The sequence below is a fragment of the Melopsittacus undulatus genome, chromosome 6, assembly GCF_012275295.1.
Source record: "Melopsittacus undulatus isolate bMelUnd1 chromosome 6, bMelUnd1.mat.Z, whole genome shotgun sequence".
In the NCBI taxonomy this organism is placed as follows: Eukaryota; Metazoa; Chordata; class Aves; order Psittaciformes; family Psittaculidae; genus Melopsittacus; species Melopsittacus undulatus.
The window spans coordinates 41916427-41940903 of record NC_047532.1 but is presented as its reverse complement, the minus strand read 5'-3'; the positions used below and the strand labels follow the sequence as shown (position 1 = coordinate 41940903).

At 39.1% G+C, this 24477-nt stretch overlaps 1 protein-coding gene across 1 annotated transcript in view; it reads right to left on the bottom strand.

The window, feature by feature from the left end:
• The window catches only part of FNDC3B (fibronectin type III domain containing 3B), a 204490-nt gene that overhangs the window by 17990 nt on the left and 162023 nt on the right, over nt 1-24477 (bottom strand). The window contains exons 20-23 of the mRNA XM_034063887.1: nt 21719-21832; nt 19406-19555; nt 16359-16639; nt 10520-10732 (exon numbers count right to left, since the gene is read on the bottom strand). Of these exons, the coding sequence (XP_033919778.1) occupies nt 10520-10732; nt 16359-16639; nt 19406-19555; nt 21719-21832 (758 nt within the window). The remainder of the gene's footprint in view (nt 1-10519; nt 10733-16358; nt 16640-19405; nt 19556-21718; nt 21833-24477) is intronic.

Sequence of the window (24477 nt, the reverse complement as noted above, 5' to 3'; positions counted from 1 at the left end):
TGGCTGAAATACTGCAGCTTGACAAACGGCCACTTCTTGTCCATTCAGTCAAAATGGATATGCTTTTAGCTGCAGTGTTGAAAAGGTTAGTTTAAACTTTAATGAAAGAACAACCAATACTAACATGCCAATATTTGCAGTGAAGGTCCCTTAGGAAGTGTGGCGGCTAAGCCTGCCCCAGCCTCCCTGAACTCGCTGTTCCATTCCCCATGCTTCTCCTTTAGTACAAATATTTACAGGGCTAGAAGGTGAACTGGATTTGAGAACTGATGGAGGGTAAAGATTTCTAAGTAGGATAGTCTTACACCGATTAGTTCCTTAGCTGGTTCAATGTTGCGTTAAAACAGTTGGATTGGTAAAATTGTGGGGATTGAATGAGGACATGAATAGTTTCAACAAGCCAGAACTGCTCCTGTTCATATATGGGAACACATAGAATTATAAGTGTTTACACTTTAATGTCTTAGTTTTTCATTACTCTTACTGTCCAAGACAGACAAAACCAAACCAAAACAGGACTTGGGGGTGTTGGTCAATGAGAAAATGAGCATGAGCCGGCTTCAGGGTGCACTTGCAGCCCAGAAAGCCAACCATATCCTGGGCTGCATCAAAAGGAGTGTGACCAGCAGGTCGAAGGAGGTGATCCTGCCCCTCTACTCTGCTCTTGTTAGACCTCACTTGGAATATTGTGTGCAGTTCTGGTGTCCTCAACATAAAAAGGACATGGAACTGTTAGAACAAGTCCAGAGGAGGGCCATGAGGATGATCAGGGGACTGGAGCACCTCCCATATGAAGACAGGCTGAGAAAGTTGGGGCTGTTTAACCTGGAGAAGAGAAGGCTGCGTGGAGACCTCATAGCAGCCTTCCAGTATCTGAAGGGGGCCTACAGGGATGCTGGAGAGGGACTATTCATTAGGGACTGTAGTGATAGGACAAATGGTAATGGGTTAAAACTTCAATAGGGGAAGTTTAGATTGGATATAAGGAAGAAATTCTTTACTGTGAGGGTGGTGAGGCACTGGAATGGGTTGCCCAGGGAAGTTGTGAATGCTCCATCCCTGGTGGTGTTCAAGGCCAGATTGGACAGAGGCTTGGGTGACATGGTTTAGTGTGAGGTGTCCCTGCCCATGGCGGGGGGGGTGGAACCAGATGATCTTGAGGTCCTTTCCAACCCTAACTATTCTATGATTCTATGCTCAAGTGTGTCTCAGCCAAGATGTGTTCATCTCCACCTGCTTTCATGTAAATCTTTAAAGTGTGCTATATAAGAACCAAGAAATTTTCAATTCTCAGAGGTGTGCCCTGTTGATATTAAAAGACAGTAGGCTGCACGTCTTAAACTGGTACCCTGTCTTTGAAAAAAATATTATCTCTGTGGGTTAATGGCATTCTCAATGTAATTGCATTATGATTTTTTTAAAGTTTTCACCATGCACTAAATTAACAGCAGAAACTGAAAAGAAAGCAACTTTCTCCAGGGATGAAGACATTCTCCAGAGGCTACTTCCCCTCATCTCATTCTTCCCAGACATTCTCATGTCAGTCACGGATTATTCATTTACCTACACACTGTGGAGGAGAGAGAACACAATGTGCTAGAACAATTGTTTGGGAGACACCATTGCTGTTAGCTTTTCATCAATACCTTTCTATTCTCCATGAAGATCTTCTTGGAAATGTTTCACATGTTGCAGCTGTTTTGTTTTCTCCACTTTAGTGACTTCCAGTCGAGCAAAGGAATATGAATGTACTCGCTCTACCTCTGCTCATTAGCTCTCAGCACATTTTTATCGGCAGGTTCCCTTTCAAACTCCTGGGTTTTATTTATATTTTAGTAACCCGTTTGTCCTTACAAAAATTAAATTTGAAAGAAAATCTGCTGTACAGCATTAAATAAGACAGCAATCTTGAGCCAAGGTACAAAGGCTGGAATGGACATCTTAATGATTCTGTTACTGCCTCCCAGAAAAACATGGTCATTTGTCACAGTCTTGGCTGGAGCTAAATTATTAATATAGCACTGGTCTGACCCGGCTACCTGAAGCTTCATTTCAGCATACAAAGGCAACCGCATAATTGGAAACTTAAGTACATGCATTTCACAGACCAACAGCTCTTTTAATAGTATTATTGCAACACCTCTCTTATGTGCACAATTACAGCTCCTACCCACTTCCTTAGACTACTCTTCTATTTTGTTTAAAGAACATTATCAAACACTCACTGATTTACTTGATTTTCTTTCCCCACCAGCAACTCCCTATACTACAAAGTGGCACCAAGGAAAACAAGACTTCAAAACAAAACCATATAATTACGAGTAAAGTCAACACACATTCTTTTTTCCATTTCTGCAGTATTTTAAAATGCTCAGCTTGAAGAGAAAAACTTACCCCTCCCCCACATCCATTGGTGCCCTTATAACCAATTCCAAGCTGACCCAATCATTTCAGCTTTGGGGCATCTTTCCAAGCTACTCTCTGGCATCTCTTGTTGCACGTAGGTGTTCAGGGAAGGCAAACATCTGGAAAGGGGGTACCAAAGAATTTTGTGCTCCCACAACCTCTCCTAATCCTGACTTCCAGTCCTAACACGAGTTGTGGACAAAACAGACAGGATGCCTTGGTCCTTCTGATCTGAAGATCTCTTTTCTAGAGGACACCTTTTGGAAAACTTATTAAAGTATGCTTGTTCATATTATGTTTAGAAACCAACCTCCACAATGCACTGTCAACATAATTTTTGTTTATAAGCATCATAATAACAACAGCAGGAGCCATTGAAGGTGGCAACTTTTACTTCTTTATACTTAGGAAAGCAAAACTTAGTGGAGAGCAGAAAAAGGCAGGAAGAGAATAGAGGTAATAGTCAGATGGGAAGAGTCTGGTTTTCTTAGCCTAATTTCCTAGCACATCTTCAGGCCAAAACATGATTTTTAACTTGCTTCTACTAGATCATCTTTCATCTATTGCTGAATTTGAGCACACAATCTGTATTTACCACAAATAGGCACTTGTTAGATGTCTGGAATTATTGAAAATGTGGAGATGCCTTAACCTACAGAAGCTCCCCACAAAAGAGAAATTACTTTCTTGTAAGAAACTCCTGGGCACATTCAGGTGGAATGGAAGACAGGTCAGAAAAATGCCTGACAGATGATTCCTGTGTGCAGCTCCATCAGAGGCCAAGGAACAGACAGGAAGGACAATACTGAGCACAACTTAATGCGAATTAACAGCATTTGGATGAAAGATCTGGGAGAAATTAGGGAGAGCAACCAATGGCCTGTTGAAATTATATAGTCAGTAAGAACTGGATGACTAGGTACCTACCAATACCATGGCTTGCAATGGTAACATAGAATCATCGAATCAACAAGGTTAGAAAAGACCTTTAAGATCATAAAGTCCAACCTTCACCACAGCACTGCCAAGGCCACCCTAAACCATGTCACTGTGGACCTCAGCTACACAGTTTGTGAACATGTTAATTATTAACAGTAGATATAAATATGAGTGGGCTTAACAAAGCTAAAGCCAGAAGAGAACAAAACAGCTCAACTGTGGGAAAGTACTGCTTTTATAGTACAGATACATTTTTATCTTCTGTCTGCAGCATTACAATCCCCTTTCCCAGCATGGCAGCAACTAACAGTGTCTATGAACCTGGACATGAAGTCATTCAGCACCTCATCTTCACAACCATTTACCAAAGACAGTCCAGGTGATATGTTTCACCGAAGCTTGTTAAGGAAGTGAAGCACTGTTGCTAGTTCACCAACTTCAGCAAAATGAAGTTGGAACCTAAAGATGTGCTCTTAGAAAACTGGCTAACATGATCCTGGCAGCTGTAAGCTGAACTCCATTACCACTTTAGATGCTAAGCAGTAATTACGCTGATTAGGGCATTACTTTTCTTATGAGGTTGTCACGGGTGTTCATAAAACAGCTTTCAATACAGTGACAATATTTGGTTTAGATGCTGCTGTTATTTCTGATCTGTCACCTAGAATATTCAGTTACATCCATGAGGTCTGAAGTACCTGCAGTGTACACTGATCAAGAGAATATTGGCCCACTGTGTTTCTATGTAGTTAATTAATAAATTTCCCACCAAATCAGGGATTCTTTGAAAATACTTATGGAATAGCATCTAATTCTGTGTCTCACGAGATTCCTAATAGCTGAAACATCTCCAACATTTAACATGGTTTGCTCACATTTCACTTTGCCTCAAAAGATGATGTGTATCCATTTAACTTGTATCTACTAAAAATGTTGGTTTACTCATGTTTCTAGGAACAAAGCTGAAATACATTAACAAGTTAAGCTTTTGAATTTGGAACAGTTCTTCCTCTTTTCATTTGCACAGCCCTTACTGCAAAGCCCCAAGTATCTAATCAGAATGCTCTTAATATCATTACTGTTACTAGCAACACTCATCTACAGAATGCAACACACAATATGAAACTAAGACAGACTACCTAAAAGACTTTTCTAGATGTCAACTTTCTATTTAGCCAGGCTTGCAGAGTAAATTGCAGCATGCCATATGTCTTGGTGCTCATTCTTAAGTGCTTTTCACTACTGTTTTACCCAATATGAAAATGATTTTTTTTTCTGCAGTAAATTGCAAGGCTGTGTTAATGTATCTAATTTTATATTTTAATAGAATTTCACAAGCCAGTAAACCTGACACATATCCATAATTGCTGTTAAACTGGGTGTAAATTGTCTTGATCAATTCATTAGTGTAAACAATTTTTAATTAGATTGCTTGAAAGTTGCAGTAACTAGATAATGATTATGCTAGTCATCAGGCAAAGACAGCACATTTAGAGATTTATCTCTCTGTGTTTCTATTCTACCTTACTTCATGTCAATGCAGAACATACATACTGAGGCTCATACATATGACTACTTTCTAACACATAGAAACTGTCTAATCATTTTGCAAAGACTGCTGCTTAGCCCAAACTATCATATGTGATATTCCACTTCTACAGCCAGGGAAATGGCACTGGACACTCTGATAGTCTCCATTTCATTTGTGTGTTCTCTGCCATTTGTTATGCTTCTTCAAGGAGTAACTAGGTCATAGAAACTGCTGGAAGGAAGGGAAAATAGTTTCTTCTGCTGTATACAACTTCAGCATGTTTGGGGAGAAAAGGTTCCAGCATCACTGGATGAAGATAACAGAGGTGCGGGAGAGTCACTGGAAGAGCTAGGAGCTTCAAAAAACGGAACCTTTCTGCAGAAGAGCCCATCTGTATTCTCTGCATTGGCTTTACTGTTTTACTGTTAAAAACAGGTTTTTATTTTCCTTGGAAACCACCTCCTGATAAGTGCTGTTTGTTTCCTCTCACCTTGGAAAATACTGGCATAGATTTTTAGAATATACTTTTCTTCATTTCTCATAGGCGTTCTCTAAACAGTGAAAGAGCTTTCCGCACAATTGAAAAAGAGAGCACTACCACAAGCATCAGCAACATCTGGGTTTACAAGCACTGAAACAGATGGGATAATACATCTCCCTTGGATACAGGGAAGAATATGTATGTCCCCCTGTTCATACTCAGGCTTTACAGGCTCCTTTCACAACCTACCATATACGAGCAAGGAAAGACAACCTCAGGCACCAAAAGGCAACTGAGAGTCCATATATCTTACAGCTCAGATGACCTCTGCTGCCTGCACCACAGTAACAGGCACACCTGAGGTGAGCACTATGAGGGGTAATGCCTCTTGAAATAAACATTCAAGTTAAGGTAAAATTCTCCAAATAGTAAAACAAATATTATTCCTTCCTTGGAGTCACTAAAGTTTCCAGTTTCCACAACAACACTGAAGTATGGCTATAGCCTTTGGAACATTCTTATGTTAAGCAGGAAAACAGTGTGTGCACAATGACTGTACCAATATTAATAGTGAAGTTCTATTTTGAGATTGATTTTTCATTTATATTAAATGGCAAACACATACAGTTTAGCAAAGTATTTTCCAGCAGCTTAATACCCACATAAATAATGCTTCCTAAGTTATGAAAGGGAGCTGCTACTGATCACTTCCTATCACTGGGTAAAAACTCATATATTTAATAAATATCCATAACAAAAGCAATTATATTTTAGTATGTCAGTAAACACCATCTCATACAATTCACTTAAAAAAGCGAGCTTCAGAATTGTCAATTCATTCATTGGTACCATTAAGGTTGCTTCTTAGCCAACCTTACCAATGATTCTTCCTTAAAGCATAATTTTTATTTGGATTCTGTGTGCACACAAAAATTACAGAATTCATCTTAGCTGCAACACATATTCATCTAAAAGAAACACAGGCAAGTGGTAAATGACCCACTAATAATGTACTTGCTAATTCTCTCTTTAAGACTGGATAGTGTAAGCATTTTAAGACACTAAAGAGGTATAATTAGTTGTAGGAACAACAAAAGACTAATTACTGGTACAGGAAAAAAAATAAATCAAAAGCACTACTATAATTAGGTTCATTTGTTTCACCTGGAGAGGAAAAAATCCACAGTATTCTGGAAAATGGTGCAACTTGATTAACATATTTTTTTTTACATTACTAGAGTTAGGAAATGAAGTCACAACTGATAGCTTATTTAAAAAAGAAAGAAATTTTATAGTCCTCTCTACATAAAGGTCAACTACTCTCAGCTAACGTTCCCATGTACTGTGCTTTCTAGAAATAGGCTTTTCTTCATTTCCATTTAATGCTACACATAATTGAAAGGACAAGAGATGCTAATTTGATCTTCCTAAATGTCACCCACTGAACAGCAAAGGAGAGCTAAAGCAGGTACATTTCTGATGTTCACACCTTTTCAAGTCCCTACATTAATCAGTGTCAGAAGATTTCCAAGTATTTTGTTTCACAGGCCTTGCAATCGATGAAACATTTAGTCTCCAACTACTGGCCTGTTACACCTCATTACAGCATGGAGAAGTTAAAAACAATTCTTAATGACCAGGACACATTCAAGAGCACTGGCTGACTATCACTGCATAAACCCAGAGCTCAATCTTTACAAAAGGCCGTTAAAGCTATCAGGGTCAGAACTGGACTTACTGATGATTTTCTTTTTTCCTGTTTTTTTTTGTCTTTTAAAGAATTTGCTCAGCTTTATATTGCTCTTTGTGAAAATGCTTCAACAGCATTTTAAAGCTAATTCCTGTTTCAAGCATCATCAGTAAGAAATGCTACAGTAAGCAAACTGCATACTCAGATTTACTGAAGAAGGGAAAATTGTAATACTGAGTTGAGGGACTTAACCATAAAGCTGTTAAAAGCAATTTCAAATATCTCAGGGAATACAGTAACAATATGTTCTGAAAGAAGAATGTAACAGAGGTCAATTTTGAGTTATACATGTTTATGCCACATCCTCTTCCCCTGAGTTGGGTTCTATCTCTTCTCTCAACAGAGGGAAGGGACACCATGGAATATTCCCATAACCCTTTCAAACCATGAAAGACTCCAAAACACCCTTCTAGAACATTTAGTCAGTGTACTTTTTTCACCAGAGACTGGCTTCCTACAGAGGTAGTTGATGCCCCAAGCCTGTCAGTGTTTAAGAGGCATTTGGACAATACCTTTAACTTCTGGTCCCACTGAATTAGTCAGGCAGTTGGCCTAGATCATCTAGATCATCACTGTAGGTCCCTTCCAACTGAAATAGTCTATTCTATTTAATTATTCCATTAGATGTCCACAGTTTACCTGCAATAGCTTGTTAAAGCACTGCACAACCAGCTAGAGGCTAGTTTCAAAGAACCATATTCCAGTATTTTTCACAAGCACACACAAGTGAGTGACTCCTCAGTGACAAAGGTGCTTATTTTATGGGAATGATCTAAGAAGACTCCTAACTCTAACTGCTTTTTCTACCAATTCATGTGTGGGCTGTCATTCTGTTCATTAGGAATGATAGCTCTCCTGAATGTACAAAACTTTGCCGCTGTACTCTTTTAGGAGCCTCTCTCATTATGATTGGTGGACACAATGGGGAGCTAAAAGTGACTGTCAGACAGGGAACAAAATAAATAGAACTTACTGCCAAGAACTGCCAGCTTCAACTGTTCTCAAACACAGCACCTGTCACAAACAGCAGCACATCCATTCTACTCTGCTGTGTCCATGAGGGTGCACATTTCATCAGCTGGAGGGCTCAGGGCTATGGCTCATTTCAGATATTTCAACTAATTGTTACAAACTCAACCACCAAATGAAGCCATTTCATGCAAGGACTCCATTCAAGAAGGAGGAGACAGTGCAATGTTGATGAGTAGCTTCTCTGCATCTGTGGCAGCTGATGTAGTGTCTAAGCCAGATTTAAAGCTAAGAAGACCTAGCAGAGTAAAAAGCTCAAATTCCTCCTAAAACCCAGCTCTTAAGTGACTATTTGCAGTGAGAAAAGTTTGTGCAAAGGGTTATGTTAAAGCCCTATGCAAGTGCAAAAGATAAAGAGGTTTTCTTCTCTGATGCCAGTAACATAACACGTTTGATACTTACAAGGAAGCTTACTGTTTTCTCCAACATCAAAACAGGTTTAAAACAGTTTATAGTTCTTCACCATCCTACCTGCAGTGCTACATGAAAGCAAACAAAAGAAGCCTGCTGGTTGTTTCTTTAGAGCTGACTTGATCACATGCTGCTGCAGGTGATGGGCTCATCACTGCACTCTGAAGAAACAGGTTTTATCAGTCAGACTTTGAAATGGGCATCTATATTCATCAGACACCTCTTGGTATTAATACAGAGGAGCATGCACCCTCTCTGCATCAGTATAGCTGAGATACAGGGGATGTATGCTTAAAAGCATTATTCATGGATTTATTACTTACAATTACAGCTTTTGGGCCAGATCTTCAGTTGGCATAAACTCAGCACAGCTCTATTCAAATTAAAGGAATCATGCTAAGTCACACCAAATTATGCTCTGCTCTCAGAGTCTCTAAGGATTACCTACTTGATACATCAGTTATTTTACTTAATTAAACTAGTTAAGACTCTTTCTTAGTAATTTATGAGCCATCTATGATATTTACTCATTAAAGAGCTCAGACCATTAGGCAATAGTCACATATTGTCTTTCTTTCATTCCCTTTTTTTATTGATATATCTCATCACAACTTTAGAGCTACATTGTAAATCTTTCCCAAAGTTTGCATAGGAAAATACTTTTCGCTTAGCCACTGACTGATTAATGTTCATTTTTGCGTTTCTTGCACACTGAAAGCTTTCTTGCCTTTGAAGAAATTTTTAGGGAAATGAAATATGGTGGATGAGCTCTTCTGCATCCTTATTTCATAATTACTGTGTAGCAACCAAGCTGATGCCAAACTCATATTTACTAATGCTCAGAAATATTAGAGCTTTAAAATCCTGACCATCATGTTGCCCAAAAATTTTGCTCTGTTCAGTTTTGCCTTTCCTAGACCTCTGATTTTGTAACTGTTAGAAAAGGGTGAAATTTTATGTTAAAAATAAATTATATTTGAAAGTTTGCAAATCAATAGAAGGCCTTTATATGTCAACAAGTTGTAACTTTGCTGTTCTGTACCTTAGCCGTAACTTTGCTATTCTGTACCTTAGTTGTAATTTTGCTGTTCTGTACCTTAGTTAATCTATAACTAGATATCACAATGGTAGTCCTAGCAGTAGAAATTAACATAGCCATATATGGAGAATGGTGCCTTACTCAAGCAGAACATATGGATTGACCAGAGGCAGCCAAGTGAAAACAAGAGAATGCTGGCATTCACATAATGGTTGGGGCCTGTCCAAAGAACGGAAAGGTGAAAAGGACAAAGCGAGGAAGACTTCTTACTTCATCTGAGGAAGACTCCTTACTTCATCAGGACTACCACCAGAGGAGGGCTGCGCAAGCGCAGAAGAGGCTGATGTCATAATGGACTGATGAGGCAATCCCTGATGCATATGTATTAGTCAAGGTAGCAATTTAGGTTGAATATGCATTAATTGCGAAACTTTTGATGTATAAATTGTGAACGTGATGCGACAAGGTTGAAGCCAGATTTGGGCGCGTGCCCCTGGTTTCCCAGCGCTGCAATAAAGCACCTCATATAACCATTCCGGTGGTTATGTGTCTATATTCTTACGCTAACATAACTGTTTGATTTATTAATACACACAGCATGTTGGGTGTAATACCTCTGTTTTACATATTCTAATGGGTAAAGTACTGTGACCATGAAAATTGGTGTTAACTTTTATTGGTGGGAGAGCAGGGTTTTGATAAAATTTCAACAGTACAGCTTTATGTTGTTCTATAGCAACAGCTTTGTTACATAATTTGCTCAGTTAGACTACAGGCACAGAATCCCTGTTAAGACAATACTTTGTATATATGTATATATGTAGGTATGGAGTAGTCTGGAAAACAACATTTTTCTTATTGTGAATCACAACTGCATTATGATGAACCAGAGTTCATTTTCATTAACACAAGGAAAAGATTTATCTCTCTTACCTTTTATTTCTGTCTTCTATCTGCAAGATATAGACCATATCATCGGTAGTATGAAGCTTGGAGCTGCTGTCTCCCCATTTCAGCTTCAGGCTTTGAGGACCTGCCGCGGCACACTCTAACCGAGGAGGTGAGGGTGGTAACGGCCTAGTTTTTGCTTTAATAAAGTGGCTAAATGGTCCAGCTCCTATTTCATTGACAGCCTGGATCCTGATCCTAAAATGAACAACAACAAAATAAAAAGTTAAATAAAGTGCTTTTATGAGATTCTTGGTATAAAAAAGTCTCAAAAAACAAAGAAGCCTTCTGGAGCAGACTGCTCCATCACTAACACACCGGTGACTCCCAGCTACCACTGCTTTGCTTTGGCAAAATATCAGGCTCTGTAAACATTACAAGTATTATCATCCTGTTTATATTGTAAGAGCTGCATTGACAATAACAACTTAATTCCAGTATTTAAAGGACAGTATAAAGAAAATGAAGAGTCCCTTTTTAAGAGGAGTCACATGGAAAAGGGGTAATGGGCACAAGTTAGCCAATGGGTGATTCCAGTTGGACAGAAGAGGAAAAGTTTTCACAGTGACAACAATCATGTATTGGAATAACCTTCCCAGCAAAGTGGGGATTTTAGGATTCAGCTGGACAGGGTGCTAGGACATCTTGTCTATACTGTACTTTTGTCAAGAAAGGCTGGACCAGATGGTTCTTGAGATCCCTTCCAATCTGATATTCTATGATTCCATGAAATACAGTAAGACAGAAGGGAGAAAGATTTGGGTAAGCAATCTCAGAACCCAATGACAGTCTCTTTAACCACATGAACAAGTAACAGTGGATACAAGTGCAACCTGGATAACATGAAGTGTGTAACTATGAAGAAGCATTGGTGTCATTGCCACGAAAACCGTCTCCATGTTGGTAAATATCTCTGAAGAGCAAAGAACAGTATTTTGGCACGTGCAGCATCTCACAAAGCACATTATTTAAGTACATGAAACTCTACTGGAAAGAACTAACCAAGAAGGTTGAATACACAAACCATCTACACATCTTACACAAACTGTGGGAATACTAAACATCAGTGAACTATATGCTAGATTAAATAAAAGTTGGACTGAAGCCACTCTCTCACAAGATGCACAAAAATCTCTCAAGCCACTTGAATTGCATTAAGGACATTCAGAAGAAGAGAAAAGCACAGCAACTACCTATCTAGTCTTAAGATGTTTTACTTCGAAAATATTCTTAAGATTGAGCCAATCTTCTAAATTCTGTTTCTTTCTTAAGATAATGACTCCTGGCTTCTGCTTTGTCACCTTCTCTTACCTGTCTGCACCTCAATTTAAGAATTTGCACAACAAGAATCTGCTTATAGGAATGAGTGAAGAGTCGTCGTCTTTTACTGTGGTAACATCAACAACAATATTATAACAAAAAAGTGAAATACTCATTTTGAAAGAGTTTTGAGGACTGTGTAAACAGAAATATTGGTATAGATTAGCCTGAAAGGTTTCAAAAGTTTGTTGAATCAAACTGAAAATAAGAGAAAACAGGATGGGCAAGCAAACTAGGATTTTATCTTTTTTTTCAGACAGCTCAGCCTAGTTTAGATAGCTGGATAGATGCCATTTACTCTGGAAATCCTGCACACAGCAGCCCAGTATTTTCTCATGGGACAGGACTCTGCAAGCAGTGTTGCTTCTTTTCAAAACTATTAGCCACCAAGAAGGCGGAAGTCCCTGGGAAAGGTGGGAGGGGCAGAAGGGAGAAGGGCAGAATACGGTATACCCCTACAACTGCCTGCTTCAGAGAAAGAAGAAGACAAATAGAACTGTCTGTGGTTGGCATAGCTAGTTATTTTGATTGTAACAAATCAGAACAAGCCATCCCCACAGATCCCCACTCAGACTGCATTGTTCTGGGGCTGGAACAAGACTTAATTTTACACTCTAAAGCATAAATTTTGTTTTATAATCCACTTAAGCATTGCTAACATGAGCATCCATGTGCACGTTTCTCTCTCCATCTTACAATATCTTTTCTTCATTATTATTTAGAAATCTATAATGTCTAGAATTTTTATTCCTGAACCAAATTGTTTCTATTAACATTTAATAAGGCTACTATTTATTTCTGTAAACCATGTAACTTCAGAAGAAAACAAGCATTCTGAAAAACCGGAAGTTATTTTGCAGTGAAGTATCTCAACAGCACAGCACAATTAACTATGGAGATCATTAAATGAAGCTTGGGAACAGAGTGTAACAGAAAATGTATTTCTGTTACTGTTGAATACTTATTTATTGTGGAATATTTATTAACTCACTTCTAGTTATATCAGTTCACAGAAAACCGGTCCAAGTACTATTACCTTACAATTGGAGCTTACACAGCTACATGGCTATATCAATAATACTAAAAGACTGTAGAACTCTTAGACATACTTCTGCAGCTGCTCACCAGCAACCATGTTTATACAGTGCTTTTGTGAGGCATTTGCTTTTTTTGCAAAAGAAGTGCTGATCTGCGTCTGACATCGCAGAAGTCCTCTTAAAATCAGCCCTACATTGGCAGAAGCATGCCCCATTTTCCTCCTGCCTTGAATGTATTTTGGGATACAAATCCTTCTTGTGGCATGCTGGCCGGATTTGCTACTAAGACACAGAAATCATCAAACTTTGAGCCCATCTCTGCAAAGAGCCTGGAGTTTGCTGGGGTATACTCAGAGGTGTTCATGTATGGTTATTCCCATACAGAAGCTGGAAGCAGTGAAGCAACGCCAGACCTCAACTAACAAGTTCAATGAGGTGGACACATGTAGACATGTTGTTAGAATCACCACTATGTAAAACAAGGTTCATTTCCAATTTCCATCTTGAATTCTTAATAGCCAAGACTTGCTTTCAATTTCAGGTTCCCACAAAAGCATTGACAGCGAAATTCCAGTGTAACCAAAACATATTAGCCCTTTGCTGATTTACTTCAAATTCTGTTGAAACTTCAGCAAGAGTTCGGGGTCTCAAAGCCAGTATTGGGCTTGTTTAGTCTAGGAAAAACAAGGCCTGGAAGAAAACACATATGCTGCTTTTAAACAGAGCAGGGAATAAACCTGTGACAGAGAAAAGAGCCTGTTGAGGTAAATAAAGCTGATATGAGAAGAAAAAACACCAGTGAACAAATTTAGAGAATGAAATCAGTGATGTTCTACATCAGTCCTTTGATTAAAACAGGAAGGGCAAAAAACCCATCATGTTTTAGCATATGCCTTGATAAACACGTGTCTTACAGATACAGATGTTCCCTGGTGAAAGACAGGTGACAAGATAGGCTAGAAAAAGAAATACAAGTTAACAATTGATAGCAAAACCACTTTGACATGTCTATTTTCATTAGGAGAAAAATACTTCAAACTGTAGGTGAGATGCTTTTGCAACTCCACTGCAGTCACTTGTCTTCCCTGACAGGCATGAGATGCAAGATTTCAGGGTTTCTTTCTCTTGTTTTATTACAGAACTTCATATATTATTATTTCTGAGTAATCATCTACTGGTTTGTGCTCTTCATAATAGTTTCTTTTTGTAGGAACTTTGTTTTACAATAACATATAAAACTGTTGCAGTTAAAGCTTGTGCTTTAGCCTTTTCATTTGGATCAGAAATAACCACACTCCCTGACTAAAAATACCTTATTTTACTTGCTGTGATGCTTTTCACAAAATAATGACATAAGAGAGAGAGAAAAAATCAGTATAACGTTAGTGTAACAACAATTTTCACAGCAACAGGAGTAAGAGCTTCACAGACAAGATTGCAGCATGATTATAAAGAAGAGTAATGTCCTGCCCAGCCTTTCATTCTGTATCTCCATTTCCATCCTGACAAGGATGTTTCCCTGAAGGAAACTGTAAGACATCCAAGAACCAGCTAAAAAAAAGACTGAAGTAGGAAGACTTCAGTGAAGAACTTAGACGGTCCAGTCAGGCTGTCTTGACTTGGTTGCTCAAAGCTCTCATTTTGCTTTAGATGTTTTGACTCCTGCTATGAGAAGAAACCAGGGAGTAACGAGACTGCCCAGGGATGATGAAGTTCCATGGCTTGGTGGCCAGTCAATAGACAAACTCATCAACTTCTTATTAGATTTATTTGTTTTTTGATTAGTCTGCAATCAGTTGGGTTCCCTGGTCTGGCTTAGAGTTAAGATCACGTAAGTACCAGTGCCAGTGCCAACGCCAATGCCAAAGCAGAGAGCAAGAAACGTGTGAGAACATAGAGATGGAAGAGTCATGACAACAGCAACCTGAATTTGCTCAAACTGTTCTGCAGCTTTACTCATGTGTAGTAGTTTCACAAACACTTTGAACTGGCTTAGAGAATGGCTATTAGAAGAGGTAGTCCTATCCTTTTATACCCTTCCTTTCTTCTCTGTTCATTTACAATGTAAGACGTATGATTAGTTTTCAAAAAGACCATTTCTTATAAAGCAGAATGGTTTAACAGCCCTTTGATGGCGTAAAGGAGGACACAATGCAAGGAGATAAGAGGCTTCCCTTGACAGCAATGCCAGATTAAACTGATCACAAAATTAGGATCTTAAATAAACACAGAAGACTATTAGAAAAAATTTTTACTTCATTACTGCCTTTGCAAAAAAGGATCACAGCATTACAAGCCACTGAAAAACTGGCAATAACAGTGATAACATACTAACATTTCCTGGATTTATGAGTGATGTGGAACAGAGGGGCTCTGAAGCACCAGATTCCTATTTTGCCTTCTTTTTTTTTTTTCAGATTGTTCAAGGTGTATATATATGTCTTTAGTTTTTATTACATGGTCTTAAAACCTAAATATTCTAAGCAAAGATCAGGAACTACAGTACTAGGCACTGGAAGCAATATAAGCTCCACACTTTAAATAGCTTCTAAGATACATATTTATGTACTTGCTACAAGAAGTTCTCTGTTTTGGGTACATGATAAAGTTTGAGAAATGAACTTTTGATTAAGACTTCACAAGAGCTGTGCGATTTTGACACTGAATTCAAACAAAAAAGAAACACGTTACAGAAGATCTGTGCTATGTCTTATTTTACAACTGGGCAATCAGATAATCAGATTTCAGTTTTTATTACAGCAGTACTTAAATTAGAATTTCTTTTGTCACATCTTCTGCTGTATTGCTGTTTATTGTCTGCATGGAAACATATTTTTATTTTAATTGGCAGTTAGGGAAAAAGCATATAAGCCTGAACATAAAATAATAATACTACTAAAATGTTGGCAATGTCACTTAGAAATTTAGACTCTGAAGAAACATGAAGAAAATGGTTTAAAATTCACATTATCTTTTTACTAATCTCTATGTGCTAAGCTAAAAAAAATAGCTGTTGCTATACAAATTAAAGTTCATTGTGTGCACATTGCTATCCCCTTGCTGGGGTCAATATAGTTAGTAATATAAGCCCCTGAAATAGTAACGCTATACATCTGAAAAAACAGAAGATGTCACATTGTAATTTTAGTACTTTCCCATTTTTAAAGTTTATTTACCCACCAGTGTAACCTCACCTTCAAAGAGCAACTTAAAAAGGTCAGAGATATGCAAGGGGAGGAGAAAGAGAAAGAAGGTCGGGATGAAGCAATATTTAAACATGAACTACCGCAATTCATACCATAAAGGAATTATTGCAGATTTCCATTCTCCCTAGGTTGGTTGGCTGGGTTTCTGGTTTATTTGTTTATTTAACTGAATCCATACACCATAAACATTTTCTATGTAAAATTAAAGTGCGTGATCTCATCCTCAGAGGTCTGTACCACATCAAAAAAAGTTGTACTCACCGGTATGAGGTTTCTGGCAGCAAATTAGTGATAACATAACTTGTAACATTTCCTACTGGAATGCTGATGTCACCCAGGTCAATGTTGTATGATGTAATCTCAGCTCCATTATTGCATGGTTCTTCCCAGTTCAGTACAAGGCACACAGAGGGTGAATGTTGACAGGCATCCACATGCTCATCCTCCAGCACGGAGAGCGTACAGACTGCATCAGGCACAGATGCGGGGATTCGGCAAGTTACCACATCGCTGTAAGGTCCAGCTCCTGCCTGGTTAATAGCCTGTGTGTTAAAAAAAAAAACGTATTTTTACAGGATAAATATTCTCTTTCACATGTCTATCAAGTTCATAATAATGAACTGTGCAATCTGGAAGAGTTGCATGGATTTTTCAGAGGAGAGGTATTGCTAGCTTATTCTCTAAAGCAGGACTCATGCCCTCTACTTAGACACACTAGGTTCTCATGAATGGCAGGTAAGGGACCATACTACCTTCCCTTGAGCTGGGTTTGTCCTGATACGGTCCAGCGTGCTGCTAGCCCACGAGGTACACGCAGACCTGGTGACAGCATATTATGTACAGGCTGAGCTACAAGGAGGTCCAGAAGGCACAGACCTTCAAAAGCAGCTTTCACATTGCCCAGCATTGTCCACCATCCTCACTTCCTCTGCACTTGGAAAAGTGAACCCAGATTCTCCCACCAGATGAGAATTAATTAGAAAACCCAGGTTTACAACATTGCCAGTAGAACTATGATGGCAATGAAAGGATACATCAAACAATTGTTTGATTTCTTATCTATGCTTAACTGTAGTAAATGACTATTTCTATTATGCATAATACAAATGCAAAGCTGTGTTCTGTTTCTCCAGGAGGCATTTTGTTCAATTGAAAAAAGAGATAATAAAGTTAGATCTGTCAGCCTTTAAAAAGCCCTTCAAAACAAATCTTGCTCCAGGGTCATCTTTTATTTAGTGAAGCACTCCTAGAGCTGTTAAAAGTGAGCCTTGTTTTGTGGTCTGCTAATGATATATTATTTGTCTTACCTCTAAACCAGTGTTTGGCAATCTGTATCTTGCTCCAAGCAATTTATTTTCAGTGGTGCTTTTAACTGATGTATTGGTGAATCTCATCATCATAACCAGTGGGAATTTCATTATTCTTTTCTTCCTTGATACTTCCCCCCCACCCCTAAGTGACACAATATTTCCCTCTGCAGAAGTCACATTTTTTTTCAGGAATATTCATTACAGGAAAAAAGCTGAGCACCAGTAAAGACAATTGTCTGCCCTGCAGTTATATATGCCTGATTGCTCAATTCTCTCCTTTTTATTGAGTTACTGTAGATTGAGGTAGCAATACTGTGTGTTTAATGGAAGGCAAAGTCAATGCGTTTTGGAGTATCTTTATTTCCAAAAAGCGAAAGATTTTTCTTTTAAAGCTGCTAACAGATAAGAAAACAAGCTATTAACCTCTCGTGTTTGTTTTAAAAGACTAAAATTTCTGTAACTATTTAACTTTCCGTCTTTGTCTGCTATACATACTTGGTTCTTCTTTTCTGTGTAATTGTTTAAATGTTCCAGCGTATCTTAGAACAAATCTTCTTCATATAATACACAGATGAGATCCAGAGGATGAAGCCCTCTACAAAGTAATGCAGGGGTCACTGATAAACTTCAAGAAAGTGTCTTAATGCTGTTGTACATTTCATTTAACTTCTGCCTTTGAATTAGACATCCTCTGTGTTAAAAACTGGCTACAGTTGTGCAACATTTTTGTAGCAGGTAATTTAAAATGAATGCCCACTTGAAATCAAAGGTGCTATAGAGCCAGCTGTTTCCATTTTTAACATGAAAATCTCCTTCAGCTCCCTGCTGCTCACCGCAGAAGTGGTCTCACAGTCTCCTTCCTCCCCAGTGGATGTTGAATACTTTCCCTCTTGCACAAACAAGAGGCACTTTCTGGCTCACACTTCCAAGGCACTCACACATGCTCTTTCAATTCACCTTCCTCAACAGTGCCAGTGCAAGGCAGACACTCAGCTATGACCAGAAAATGCAGTTGAGTGTACTTAGAGCTGTGGGGCCCTAGCTCCTTGGCTGCTGGCCAGCTGCTCAAAGGCTACTTCATAAATAAATAAATAATTAAAAGTTAAAAAATCTATGTCCTGTTAAAAAAAAACTCCAACCAAACCCAAGAATGAAACACTCGACAGAAGCATGTTGTCCTTGATCAAAGAAATAATCCTGGGTGGCCCACATGTTGCCAGTTGGGTGGGTACACGAACTTTTGGTTGGGTTACTGGTGGTATTCTGCCTTCACATACAAATAAATCTTGTGGAAAAGTGTCCTGGGTTACTTTATTTTTCATTTATTTTTCAGTAGACTTAAAGGATAAATATTGTATTTTTATTTTCATATATATATAAAAGAAATATATTCTGCTACTTTTTATTTAAAATAATAGGAGAGAAAGAGATCAAAGAAAAAGAAATCATATAGGGACTCTGTATGAAATCCTATCTTACAAACCTAAGAGAAAAAATGATAAAGATGAGGACTCACTTTCTGGCAGTTAGTACCTCCTATATACATTGGAATCTACTCAGCTGGTTTGATTTATTGGATAAATGAAACAGATGTTGAGTTTACTATTTAAGCTAAGAGAATCTTCAACATCCAGTTGGGAGGTAAATGTTACATCTCATCACCAAAAAAAAAAACCTAAGTATTTTTTTTCCTAAAACATAATTTTGGTATAATACCAGAGGGCAAAGCATTATTTACTGAAATAAATCACACGATACAAAAGAGCAACTTTTGAGAAGTAAAAGTCACACTGACTCTCTTGGTTATCACTTTGAATTGTGCAGAATCTAAACTGTTCAGTTATATAGCAACAGTCTGCATTATTTAAAATAAACATACCTTCTGACTCACAAAGCACATAAGCTCAATAGGGGCTAATGATAAAAATAAAAACACAGTGGAAAGAAAACATTTACGTCTTAGACAGCAACACATGCAAAACCTCGTAACTTCCATACCTGTAGCCTACAGCAGTAATGTGCTGCCGCTGACAATTCACTTATTTCGAAACAGGTATCTGTGCCATTATATACCAGTTCTAGAGATTCCTCATCTTCTCCCCACTCTAATCTGTATTCAGAGATGTCAGCACCAGAACATTCAAGACTCTGCAACACAAATATTTATGTGGTTCAGTTCAGAAATGAGCAGTTCCGATCTCTGTGTTTCACTGAGTACGGAATAAAGTACATGGGAAACAAACCAACCTATTTTTTAAATTAATACACCATTACTGCTGCGACTGGAAAAGCACTGAATTAGTTTTCTCTACTAGGTTACTGAAGCAGTCCAATTCTGCGCAGAAATTACCTGACGGGAATTCAGAGAAATGAGAAAGTGTACACAGCTACTTTGCTTTTCATCTGGATACTCAGGAATAAATTGTCTCTCCACTGGCTTGGCAGAAACACAACCGTGCAGAACACAAAAAAGCATCAATCTAGTGTAGTCTAGCTGAGTGATCAAAACACAGCTGTGGAAGAGCTACCTGTCAATGCTGAAGTAGTTACTCACTGAGAAAACTTACTGAGAAAAGAACAACCTCAACAACTGAGAAGCTTGTCTGCAGTTTTCAGTGAGTCACCTGTCAAGAGAATGGTCCCAGTATGAGACATGGGACTGTGGACCTGGGTACACTAACATCCACAGCGACACTCCTACATTTTCCATATGCCTTCAGCAATGCTTTTATCATCCTGAAGTCTGGGGGAATGTGGAATAAATACTTGAATTTGCTGGAGATGAGCTACTGCAGCAACAATTACAAGGTTCCAAAACCAAAATATTTAGTGTTTTTATCAGAACTACCTAGAACTGCACTGTGCAGATTGAAGCAGCTCAAGGAATCTCTGCTCCACGTGCAGAACTGTGGCCTAGGATACGACAAAGACTATGTTATTACAGCATGCAAAGAGTGATTTTCAGTAAATAGATCCAGGGCATCACTGTATGCCACAACGACCACCCTCTGCACGCCCATGGGCTTCTCTAGCTCTGCCTCTGAGCGTCCAGCTATTTTAGTAGCAGCATTCAGAACTGCTAAACCAGTGTTTTGAATCAGGGTGCAAGAAAGGTAGAGTGGGCACCACAGTGTGCCCTGTAGCCAGACTAAAAGCTCCACAGTCCTCCACTGTTTTTCCTTCATATTCATATCAGCCAAAAAATGGTAGACTCTTTAAGAAAACATAACCATTGCAAACCACATTACTCCTTCCACAGCTTCATTTTTAGCTAGAACAAACAAATATAACCCGCATATAAACACAGAGCCTACCAGAAACACTGCTACATTGGCTCACGGTTGGGAAAAGCAAATGCCTGTACATTCATACTCTTACTAAAAGGTAGTATTTAAAAGTTCAGTGTGACTTCTAGCTTAGTGCCACAAAATGTTGCAAGAAATATTAACAAATATCCTCATCCTACAAAAACCAGACCTATTTCACTATAAAATTAAACTCAGTTTATGTTTTTATCTAGAAATGGTTGTTAGCATAATTTATTTATTTGAGCATCTGATGAATGTTAACAACTTCTTTCTCACAGGGGCATCCCTTTATGGAAGGATCCGACTGCTGCAGGGCTGGAATGGCTGCTAGGTATTCAAAGGCAGTCTACGGCAGAACTACAGCCCCACTGCTCCATATCATATTCTTTATGACAACATCTTTTCCTTTCTTCCTTAATTACATGATTTTCTGTTGTTTTGTTTTTTTTGGTTTTTATTTTTTTTTAGTGACACTTACTAACTCCTCTCAGCATTTCAAATAAGACTGATTTTAAGAGTTCAGTGTCCAAGGTTCTGCAGAATGGAGAAGGAATGCACACAAACTAAAACAAAAGTAAATATTTGGGGAAGAGACAAACACTTTTTGAGGAAAAAAGCATTTGTGCTGTTATTTTCATATTGGAGACTCTAATTGCAGCCAAAATCAAACATTTGCCTTCACAATTCCACCCCAGGACATGCTGACATGCTAAAAGCCTCTAGAGACCATTTCTACCCAACCAGCCCTTTGACATCTGACACCAGTGTAAGAAGGTCTCGTGTCTGAATCCTGGTCCAGATGACTCATAATCAACTTCATGTAATTCTTTAAGGAGAAAAGTAGAGAAGATGATTTTCTACAACAGAAGAGTTTCCACAAAGGGTTTTTTTGGTGCAAAAAAATAGTTCCAAACCAGTGAATAGCTCTCAGTCTAGCTTTCAAGTGGCCATATTAGTTTGGAGAAGCAAGACGAAAATGAAACAATGAGGGCACCCAGCTTACCTCCCAGCTTATAAGTACACATGTGTCGGACAGAAAGGACAGGGAAGGTGCTCTGCACTGGCCAGGCGGTCCTGCTGCTGTGGTGACTTCTGTAGCTTCTGAATATGGCCCATACTAGAGGGGAACAAGGTGTCTGTACATTAATATATAAGCATACACCCATCTCACATTCTTCAAAGGCTTTCCAAGAATAGCACACAAACTTTATCAATGCAATAAACTTTCTCAAAGGTAGACCAGGCTTCCAACACTCGGCACCAGAGCTCAGTACAAGATAGGTGAATTACTGCCATGTTAAAAGGTGAGGTAAGTTCAGGTATGAGCAGATAGCATATAAATCCGCCTGTGCGGCAATGAGTGCCCATGAGAGCCTAAGCCACCTCCAACTTACCTAAGAGTGAGAATGGGCACTCAACAATGGAGTAACTGAGGAACAGTTTGTGTCCCTCTGCCTTACCTTAATGTGTTCATATGTCTGTGCCATAGTCCAGCATAACTGGCTTCTCATGGATATAAGAAGGAGCACAGCAACAGTAAAGCACACACTGGAGTCCAAATCCAGCTTCTTTTATATAAAATGCCTGCCACATGTTAATTACAAAAGGACAGCATGTGATGGAGCCCTGGGTTCAACATGCAGGGGCATGTTGCACACACACTCCATGGGCAGCTAAGTCACCTGCTCAGACAGCTTTTGAGCCCACAGTAGGAAAATAATTTAAATGCATGTTAGCAAAAGAAAAGACAATTTTCAAGAGTCTGGAAAACTGTGTTCAGCCAGCAGTGTGAGGACGGGAGAGATAACAACAGAAATAGCCTTTTTCTGACGCTTCTTGAGTGGGATAATGAAGTTTGTTCAGCACATCTCCAAGCTAATTAAAAATCATTCTCCAGAACATAGGAACTTTGCTGGAAGGAATGAGAGGAAAAACACTGGTATTTACTTATTCTGGAATGCAATACTAGCAAGTATGAAAAAAATGAGCTGCTACAAGTGCTAAACAACACTGAAATTACGAATCCCAGAAATGTATGAACCTCAACAGAATGTATCAGCATTTATGCTATTAAGAAAGGCTAAAACTGATTGCTTTGTTGGAATTACAAAGAATGCACACTCAAAAAAATCAGCTACTTCCGTTTTCTTTACTGAATGGGAGGAAGAAAGGTGCTTGCAACTGGTAAAGGACACCCCCCTGTATTCTGCATCTTGGTTGTTAAAAAACCCCAATCAAAACCCAACCCAGCCACCTCATTTAACAAAGGGTAGGATTAGAAACGCTCTGCAACTTTAAACACTATTTTACTATTAAAGCAAAAGGAAAAAAAAAAAAGGCAAGGCATCATATAACCAAAACTACAGGGTGGGCAATGGCTTCCAGTCCAGTAAGCAAATCTAATATTTCCACATGTATTTACTTTTTGTTCAACAAAAATAAAATAGTGGATATTTTAAAGACAAAATAGTTTAACAGTCTTGCATATTTGTCTAATACTAACTTAAGTTTTAACAGAAATCTTCAGGAACCTGCTTAGCAAGGTTCCATGGGGTACAGTCCTAGAGGGCAGGGGAGCCCAAGACTGTTGGTTGATATTCAAGGATCACCTGCTACAAGCTCAGGAGCACTGTGTCCTGACTAGAAGGAAGTGCAGCAGGAAGGCCAGGAGACCTCCTTGGATGGATAAGGGGCCGCTGAGGAAACTTCAAGGGGAAAAAAGAGGCTTATGAAATGTGGAAGCAAGGACAGGTGGCCTGGGAAGAATACAGGGCTATTGTCCAAGAAGCTAAGGATCAGGTTAGGAAATCTAAGGCCCAGTTAGAATTAAACTTGCCTAGGGATGTTAAGGATAACAGGAAGGGATTCTATAGGTACATTGCAAATAAAAGACAGACTAGGGACAACGTGGCCCTCTCCAGAAGCTCTCAGGAGAACTGGCTACCCTGGATTTGGAGAAGGCTGAGGTTCTTAATAAGTTCTTTGCCTCAGTCTTCACTGGCAAAGGCTCTGACCGCACCACCCAAGTCTTGGAAGTCAGACATAGGGACTGGGAGAATGAAGACCTTGGGCCCACTGTATGAGAGGATCTGGTCTGAGACCATCTTAAGAACCTGAATGTGCACAAGTCCATGGGACCTGATGAAATCCATCCATGGGGCCTGAAGGAGCTGGCAGATGAAGTTGCTAAGCCACTGGCCATCATATTTGAAAAATCATGGCAGTCAGGTGAAGTTCCTGATGACTGGAAAAGGGAAATATAACCCCCATTTTCAGGAAGAAGAAAATGGATGACCCAGGGAATTACAGACAAGTCAGTCTCACCTCTGTGCCTGGCAAAATCTGGGAGCAGATTCTCTTGGAAGGCATGCTAGGGCACATGAAAAACAACAAGGTGCTTGGTGACAGCCAGCATGACTTCAGTAAGGGGAAATCCTGCCTGACCAATTTGGTGGCCTTCTATGATGGGGCTACAGAACTGATGGACTGGGGTGGAGCAGGTGATGTCATCTACCTGGACTTGTGCAAAGCGTTTGACACTGTCCCACATGACATCCTTGTCTCTAAATTGGAGAGACATCAGTTTGATAGGTGGACCACTCGGTGGATAAAGAACTGGATGGATAGCCGCACACGAAGAGTTGGGTTCAGTGGCTCCATGTCTGGCTGGAGACCAGTAACGAGTGGTGTCCCTCAGGGATTGGTGTTGGGACCGGTCTTGTTCAACATCTTTGTCGGTGACATGGACAGTGGGATTGAGTG